The following is a 10022-nucleotide window of genomic DNA, read 5'->3' on the forward strand; positions in this document are numbered from 1 at the left end:
GAGCCGCCATTTTACTCACCATAGGTAACATTAACTGCACAATTATATCATGCGATCACCAGAAAAAGTATGATAACTTTATTATTTTTCGTCTCCGGTCCAAAAGTAGGGTATCGTTGAAGTTGTCTCGATCTCCTCAGTTCAGATAGATACTCAAAGTCCCGAAATTCCATAGATGGTTATCTATATAATAATTTCCCTAATTGTATTAATATTTTAAACCATTTGATTTTTTGTATGTTTTTTAATTGGTTGATGATTGATTCTATCAACTAATTTGTTGATTGTATTAACTTGATTCTTTAGATATCGAAAATTAAATAAAGAACAATATGTTAATTTAAGCGTACAGAAACGTTGCTGTTGTTCCAGCAAAGATCTTATTTTCACTTTACCGAGTGCCTAGTAGTAATTTGCAGATTACCTAGGTAATTTGAGAAATAGAGCAATTTTAGCATCTTTAACGGATCACCCTAGTTAATCTGCAGATTAGCTAGCGGTAACATATACTCTATATTCGAGCTTTAGCAGTAACATATACACTATGTTGCAAAAAGTGATTGGACACTCTTGCAAAAAATGTAAATTTCCTACCAAAGCATGTGACATCTGTAAAATAAAATGCCTGAATCAGTTGTTTGATAGTAGTACTCTGTGATTCACATAGATGCCAGAACAGAGTTTCATTGGATGTCATATTTGGGCATTTTTGGTTAATTTTGGATGAGTAAGCATCTCTATACTTAATAATAATCAAATGGAAGTAGGACAGTAACTGTGACAATAAGTCAAGGTTTGGGCTAAAAGAGAAAACTGTCACCTAATAAAACAATACTTAAGAAGATGAAATGGCAAAACAGATCTTTATCAATGAACAATAACCAGGAGTAATAACCAGCAAGCAATGTAACCACACGTGTCTGCAATGTGATGAAGTATCAAAGAGGGGGAAAGGGGGAGAAATGTGCTAATCTTTTGTGAGATGCAAAAGGTGCAACATAGTGTGTTCATTTTGTTTCATTTCATGCCCCAAAATGTATACCGAAGTTAGTCTTGTGGGGTTTTGTGGACAAAGTATTGATCAGCAAAAATAACAAAACAGGTTTTCTCCAGTGGGCAAAACTGAACTGTAAATCAATGGAAGCAGGTTCTCTGGAGCATTGAAAACCAAATGTAACCAATATCTGAACATCCTAAGCATGACAGTGGACAAATGACTTGCCATTGGTGCAACTATAGAGTCGATGGCAAGTCATTTGTCCACTGTCATGTTTAAGATGTTCAAATATTAGTTTGGTACCAGCTAGATGGCCTTCCACCTCATTGCTGGCAGACATGCATCACTGCTTTGCAGAGTGGATAAGAGAACACAGCCTCCACCTTGACTCCAAACTGGATTTTTTCCTTAGTCATCTAAAAGTATCAATGTAAGATATGTACAAGTGGTCTGTAAAACAGTGGTGCTAAGAATGCCATGCTCAACCATCTACATCTTTGCCTTTGTTAACAATACAGTCATTTTGAACATGTTCCCTAAAAAGATGATAGCCACTTTTTTGTATCAATTTCTGCAATGTTGTTTTTATCCTTTGTAATCAGAGATTATTTGTTTGCTAGGCTAAATCATCATGAAATAACTGGAGAATTTAACACTGGAACATGCATCTGCTCATGCAATGCTGGAAAGATCTCTTTTGCCCGTATAGATGTTTAAGTAGGTACCCCATATATAGTATTGTCTCATATAAACTGACAGGTAAAACTACCGTGTTTCCCCGAAAATAAGACAGTGTCTTATATTAATTTTTGCTCTGAAAAATGCGCTGGGTCTTATTTTCAGGGAATGTCTTATTTTTTCCAGGAAGAATAATTCACATNATTAATACTATTAAATTTTGGTTCTTAATTAAAGGTCGACAGGGTGAAGACCTAAAAGTGGTCATGTGTCATATCTCTTAATGAATATTTTACTCGTTATTAGCATTCAAAATTAGAAAAATAAAAAATTAAAACTTGTATCTACCCTCAAAGTAAGCTTTTTAGCCATTTTATAATAGTACAGTAAAACCCATTAAGATGTTCTCCCCTAAGATGTTAGAATATATATGGGGACATGATTTAGTTCAACCACTTTAATGCTTAATAACTAACTCCTGTGTTAAACCATCGGACTCCGATTCTGACCACTCTGACCACAGAAATTATTAGGCTTCGAACAGGGTGAACAAAATCATGCCCCCCCCCACAGTCTAACATCCATACATATAGAAAAACCTCGAATCTTTTGCATATCATGAAATTTCGAGGTGTCCCGAGTCCAAAAATGTAAAAATTTTTTTACTCATTTTTTCAGCAAGCGCTACACTTTTCCTCTGTTATATATAACAGCCAGAAAAGTAAAAATTATCGAATACATATTTATATAATACTTAGAGCGTAGAAACTTTTTATTCCAAAGCTAAAAGACTTCCCGGAAATTTTGATGTTATCACGTGACCTCTTTTATTCTGAGGTCACGTGATAACATCAAAATTTCCGGGTTTCTTTCAATAACAAATCCGCCCCTGGTCAGAGTCAGAGTCGGATGGTAAGGAAAAGTTGGAGTCGGTAGATTTTTACGCGACTCCACAGCCCTGAAAAAAATACAAATTTGTGTAGCAAGTCACATATGCAGGAACATAAATATATTAAACAAAATATAGAAAATAAGATTAAAAATTAACAAAAAATATTAAATACAAAATAAAATAATTAAATAAATACAATGAAGTATACAAATATTGTGAGGAGAAACGTAAAGAATACTACAGAACTTCAAATGATGCCCTCGAAGCATGTGACACTACTGCAGTCTCTTTCTTGATAGCTTTATAAATTTCCAGACTTTCTAAATATTTAAGTCATGTTGGAGCAATGTGCTATGTCAAAAGAAACATCAACATTACAGTCACAAGCAAAAGTTGCCAAGGCAGTTGTACATAGGTACTTTCTAATTGCATTTTGATGTTCCTTGATTCTAATGCCCAAAGATCTATATATCACACCAACATATTCATAGTGATGATGCACTGTTTTATCCTGCAAAAGAATTGAGTAAATCCTAGGTAGAGATTTTTCATTAGCTGGATCCTTATCATTCCTGAGAAATGAGAAGGCAATAGGGCTCCTTTAGTATGCATTTTTAAAGTTGGAGAGTTCTACTATTACCTTGTAGACAAATGAATTCCAAGTGTGATAGTAGACTTTTTAAGACTCACCTACAGAACTTTTGTGCAATGTGTAGAGAAAATTTGTATATAATAATTAATTCCATATTTTTATTAATCTTTAAAAAAATTATAATTTTAAAGATACAGAGTTACATTCTGTATCTTAAAATTATGAAATTATGTTCTTTGCAACTAAAAAGTCAACTTGTTCTTTTCTTATATTAACATATACAAACATCCTAAATTTTAAATAATCAATTTTTTCCAGGCATCACAACTTCCTCCTCCTCATTTAGAAACTCTAAAGCTGCTTATGAAGCATCTGCAAACAATTGTCAGTCATTCGAATGTCAATAAAGTAAGAAATTTATAAATTTAGTATTATTTGAAGAAAAGTTTAGTACTAATAATTTTTATATATAATGTTTAAAATTAAAGATGGAGGCAAGAAATTTAGCCATCGTGTTTGGACCAACATTAGTGAGATCTGCCGAAAGCAGTATGTTAACAATGGTTACAGACATGTCTTATCAGTGTTACATTATTGAAACTATGATTACTTATGTAAGTATTTAAATTATTATATCATCATTTTTTAAAACTCTTATTTATATTAAGCAGAGTTTTTCTTTGCTGTGTTTCTTATAAAAACTGAAAAGAAGCCTAAATGCTTTTAAAGCAATTACAGGGTGTTCAAACAGCTACCGTGCTATGAGAAATTTGTAACGACATTAAAGTTATAAGTACAGCTTTGTATACAAGGGCTTTAAGTTGTATGTACAACGTTTCCACTTTTGTCTATGAGCAAGTAATAGTGCCATCGATCATAATCTGGTTTTTGGAAGAATTCTTTGACAATTGCATATTATCTCCCATGGAATCTGGCCTGCTAGGTATCCAGGCCTCATTTCCCCAGATTCATGTACAAACATACATTATACAGAATGATGACAAGCAAACATTAAGTACACAGAAGCATGGCACATACACAAAACTAACCAAGCAGGACAAGCAATAAATTTTAGAGAATTGAATAAAGTTTCGGTGGCATGGAGTGCATGCTTAATGTGATTATATTAGTAAGAAAAAATTCACAGACAGTAAAAGTTATAGGCACATTTTTGCCGTTTATGTTATTTTTATTGTTTTTATTTTATTTGTATTTCTGTATGTTGTTATCCTGTGTATTGTAATTATCATATCTATTCACATGTGACCATAGGGTCGGTGTCTCTTCGACACCGCGTCAGGATGTGACACCGAGTCTCTCAGGACTCTGAAATTGCGACTTTACGTCATGCGAGCAGTTGCAGGTAAACGGTTGGATTCAGAGTAGAGTTGAGGAGAGAGACGAGGAAGTGATTCACTCAGAACTCTGGTTAACTAACAAGAACAATTTTAATTCTAACAAAAGAGACTATAGATATACTGTCGATATCAAGCATGACTAAAGGTCCCATTGATTATTACTAGCTCGTTCAAGAGAAGAGTTTACAAACGACTCACATGTTGATAAATACCTTGTTAAGAGATGTGGTGTAGTAATCCTGGATTTGGGCACTTGGAAGGTGATTCTTTAATGTCCTGGATGTAGTAACACAGAGGGGTGAAACTGATGATTAAAACAGTCCACAAATGAATATCCAATGGCTTCTTGGTTGCGTAATGTTCAGAAGTAGTATTCGGAAGATGCAGGTTCAAGTTCTTACATTCTCAGTTGAACGACTAGAAGACAAGTGCCTGGATTCTCATCACTCTCCCTGGTTATTGGGAATTTTTCCTTCTGGGAGTTTCTAGTAGGTCAGGAGTTTGTTGCCAAGGGCCTGGCTGGCAACAAACTGGAAATTTATTGAAAGTTCCTGGTGACACATTAATGACTAGATGGATCATCCTCAACAAGGAAGCAAGTCCGTGGGAGATAATTTTTATGGATTTTAACCTAAATCAGACGATTGAATTTTAAAATAACACTTTATTGAGGGTCCCTTCATCACACATTGATACCGGACATGTGCATTAGATGTAAAAGAAAATTTAAAAACATTCTAAAAACACAGGTTTCATTCTTTATAAATTTAAATATTTTTGATTTTTCCTGAAGAAGGTCAATCAATTGTGAGAGTCAAGATTTAAGGGGGAGCATTTTTGAAGAAATTAGAAAAAAAGAGGATGATTTAAATTCAATATTTTGTACTTTGACAAATTTTTCGAACAACAGATGTCAAAACTTTCGATTTTGATAGGAAGTTCATTTCTTTTCTCCAATGATGAGTAAGCTGAATCAGAAATGACTGCACACAAGACCTGGCATCGGTTAGGCTGTCGACTCATATAAAAGGGACATTTTTCCCACCATTCTGGGTAGTCCGTTGGAAGAGGTTACCATATAGAACTTAGGCAATTCTACGAAGTCCAGATCCTAGAGAACAGAATTCACCATACGATATAGAGCAGTTCAGCGGAAGAAGGCTGTTCATAGTTAAGAGGACAGCCACAAAGATGTCGATCATATTGAAATAGTGCATCCATAGATGTTAAGATTCCTAAACGTCTCCCTGATCCTGAACGGGAAGACAGCATTCAAATACAAGATACTTATGGAGACTGAAGATAGTATAATCTGTTTAGATTGATGTGAACTCTCTCTCACGTGTATAGGTTGAATTACATTTAAGTTAGATAGTTGATTTTCTTTCTGCGATATAGGTTCAGAATATACTGTATCATTTGTAATCCCATTAATTGTATTATTATTTTGTTTGATTTAATTAAATAATTTTGTTATGTTACTTAATTATGGTCTCTTTAATGGCTATTATCCACACCTATGTCCCCTCCACTTAATCACCACCTCCACACTCAATATTTCTCTAAAATTAGACATATAAGCATGCTATATCTAGGCTGGTGTCGGGAATCCTGACAGGAGACCGGATTATACAATCGTACGTCTCCACCTTTCTTAAACACTTTTAAAGCCCTCCTAAAAGATAGAGATCGGATCGGATTGCGAGGTTTTGTGCCGATTAAGTGGTACACCAGTTCTGTCTGACTTTGTACTCCTGGCTTATCTCACACAATTGACTGAAAGCGTTAGAAGATTTAATAAAAAGACTGCAGATTAAAATGTTTTTTAGGGTTTATTGTTTTATATGTGGAAAAGGACCTTGCACAAACCTTATGGGAAATTGGTCTTGGTGGATTTGGCCAAATCTTTGATATTTTGTAGTTCTAGTGATACCAATCAAAAGTCTATCTAGGCACAAAGTAAAACAATGGAACAGTTTGAGTTATAAAGTGTCCACAATGCAAAGGCATAATTTGTGCACGTCATGAACTAAATTGTTTTTGTTTCAAAATTTAAAATGATGTGTTTTAAATATGTTATTGATATTCTGCAATAGAATAATTGCAGTTTGTACATTTTCTTGTCACATTTGTTACAATAAGCAGTGATCTAAAAATTCCTAATGTCTTTGAATGGTGATGTTACATTTGTCAACACTTTCATCTCCATCTGTTCAATCAATTTGTTTGCCATGGAAGAAATACTTTGTCACAAACATAACAATGCAAATTATTTCTGAAAGCCATACCAAGCTATTTCAGAATTATGGAAGTTAATCATTAATGTTAATAAAGAAGAATTATGAATTTTTTTCCTCCTTTATTCAATTTCACATAGATGATTGCAAAGTATTTTTTTATACAAGTCTCAGCAGAGTTAATTTCTTATCAGAAGGGCACCATATCTACTGTTATGAACCAAAATGACAACAAATTCAAACTTGCATGTTATTGTATAATGAATGATTTCCTTACAAAGAAATCTGGATAATCTGCCAAACAGCAATAAAATTTGAAAACATCTTTTTTTATTTTGAAACAAAAATGATTTAGAGCTTTGCAATACTTGTGCAAATTACACTGCTTTTTGCACCTTGGATGCTTGATAACTCAAAAGCTGTCCAAAAGTCTTCATAGACACAAAGTAAAAAAAATGATCAGGACCACTAGAGCTAGAAAATATCAAAAATTCAGCCAAATCCATCAAGACCTATTTCCTTTAAGATTTGTATGGGAATCTTTTATTTTTGAGTTTAAAATTTTATGTATGAGCAAATTTTTAATATTTCTAGTTTTTTAGATATTTAGTATAATATAAAATTAGAGTAATTTATATTTATCTATACTTTATGTATAATAGTTTGTACAATTATATGTAATAATTTTTGTAAATGTTAATATAATTTAATAGGCAGACTGGCTGTTTGGAGAGAAATCTTTGGAGAAACTTCCCAGTGATTTGAAACTAAATGCTAAAAGTCAACCGCCCGTTATACTTCACAATGTCCTTTTAAACAATATTCATAAAATCGATGGGACTCAATCAGGTATGAAATAAAAATTTATTATTTAATAGAAACCAATGACTTTTCCAAGACCTTGTTTATACTGTTTTTCCTAATAATTCTTATTATTCTAAGGCTTTTCATCTAAGATTCTTTTTCTTAGATGAAAATAAAATATCTTGGTAAAATGACTATTAAGACATATTATAAAGTTAATAGTGAGGGTGAGTGATATGGTTCAGCTTTAAATTGTTTAGACATTACCTTGTGTTGTACTGGCACTCATTCCTAATTCTGCAGTCCTGCTTCTGATGGAATTTTTGGGACTCTTGAGCACACTCATCCTCTCCAATTCAACCACTTTCATGCTGGCTCCAAGTCTACCACTATGTAGTAAATCTGCAACATTTCCAGTTTCTTTGAAGTTATAAAACTACCTTTAATGCTCCTGTTATCTGGAGCATTCTTTTTGTGAAGTTTTTGGAACTCTGCACACTGCAATATGATTTAAATTCAGCAACCACAGAACACACTGCACCTTCTTCTGAACAGTTGCCATCCTGAAAACAACTGACTGCTTTGAGAGACACTGATGTCAGTATTGTCTATTCCAAACTTACACTTATTTTGCAAGTTATTTCATGATGATTGTTATGACATTTCATCTTGATGATACAGTGCTTTGAAATCTGGTGGGACTTAAAACCCTGTACATTCTGAAATCATCAGTGTCGTTTTGTAACAAACTGTTTAATATTAAATGCTTATAAAAATTAAGAAGTACTCCAAAAAACAGAAGGAATTTAATTTGCATTTAGTTAAAGAACCTGTAAGTTATCAAAAAAAGTAATTTCCAAAGGATTGTCATTGAGACCATCCATACTCAATATATTAAACTAGCTCAATGTTATATTTTAGATATGGAATCAGACCATCAATTTTAGTATTTTAATACTAAATATTTTAGCAACAAAATTGAATAATTTTGTTTACTAGAAACTAGGTCCCTGCTATAGGTGGTTCAAACTCTATTCCATAAGTGTTATCCACTTTTCCCAATATAAGCTATTCATAATAAAAATGTCAGTGTATGTGAGAAACCAGGTTCGATTAAGACAATAAATCGAATATTTAACAGCAACAAGTTGGTAAGACCCACTCACATTATCAATGGATGGCTTAAAGGATATTTATAGAATATAGGAGGGCTATTAGTTACGAGTGGGGAGTGTAATAAGTATGTCGATAGGGTGTCCAATATTTAACTAATATGAGCATTCCCTTCCATTTTAATAAACAAATAAAGTAACCTAGAGGACATTGACTTATCTAAATATAATGCTATTGCTATATATTGAGAGTTTATAATAAATATTATACTAATACCTCAGTTATACATATGTCCTCGGGAGGTGGAAGTTGGGGAGCAGAGGAGATCAGACACAAAATTAAGATATGGCGACTACTTTAAAACTATGCACGCTGAGTGTAGCGTGTAAACTCTTTTTATACAAATATTCTCTTCCAATGAGAAGTATTTTGACCATCTGATGGGATGTCAAGATGAGTCTTATTTAGTCAGATATTTAGTCATAGGAGAGATAACGATCTCTCTTAGGAACTAACAGTCAAAAAAGGAAATGTTTGTTCCTCATTCTTCTCAACTTTTTTATAAAATAGAGGTTTAGAATTTAATATCAAAATATTATATTGATTTAAATTCTTACAAAAATACCAATTCAATATTGTCACATGTATCATACATACATATATACATGATTGTCACATCTATATACGGTATATATGTTACCGCTAAAGCTCGAAAGTCATTAATGTGTACATTACCTAGCTAATCTGCAGATTAACTAGGGTGATCCATTAAAGTTGTGAAAATTGTTCCATTTCTCAAATTACCTAGATAATGTGCAGAGTATCTAGGTAATCCGCACATTAGCTACTAGGCACTCGGTAAAGTGAAAATAAGATCTTTGCCACAAATAAATGTACCACAAAAGGTGTGCTTGTCGCAAAAACCAATTGCTATGAAATTCAAAGTGTCACCAATCTTTAAACTGCACTAGTAAGCAAGCATAATTGGATAATGTTATCTATGGTGAGTAAAATGGCGGCTTGTCTCTGATTCCAGCAAACAGAAGAAAGGAAACAGTGGGGACACACGTTCTAACCTAACCTAACCTATTCTAATAATTTGGTTGGTAATAATTATGGTAATTTATTAGACTAGACTAGACTAGACTAGGTTAGGTTAGGTTAGAATGTGCGTCCCTACTGTTTCCTTTCTTCTGTTTGCTGGAATCAGAGACGAGCTGCCATTTTACTCACCATAGGTAACATTAACTGCACAATTATATCATGCGATCACCAGAAAAAGTATGATAACTTTATTATTTTTCGTCTCCGGTCCAAAAGTAGGGTATCGTTGAAGTCGTCTCGGTCCCCT

The 10022-nt window shown here is 33.3% G+C and overlaps 1 protein-coding gene across 1 annotated transcript in view; it reads left to right on the plus strand.

Annotated features, from left to right (window-relative positions):
* LOC111641761 overlaps positions 1-10022 on the plus strand; it is a 131157-nt gene that overhangs the window by 116335 nt on the left and 4800 nt on the right. The window contains exons 17-19 of the mRNA XM_023387974.1: positions 3478-3567; positions 3648-3773; positions 7468-7603. Coding sequence (XP_023243742.1) covers positions 3478-3567; positions 3648-3773; positions 7468-7603 — 352 coding nt within the window. The remainder of the gene's footprint in view (positions 1-3477; positions 3568-3647; positions 3774-7467; positions 7604-10022) is intronic.

This window comes from Centruroides sculpturatus, unplaced genomic scaffold (genome assembly GCF_000671375.1).
Source record: "Centruroides sculpturatus isolate CEXI.00-Female unplaced genomic scaffold, Cexi_2.0 scaffold660, whole genome shotgun sequence".
Classification (NCBI taxonomy): domain Eukaryota; kingdom Metazoa; phylum Arthropoda; class Arachnida; order Scorpiones; family Buthidae; genus Centruroides; species Centruroides sculpturatus.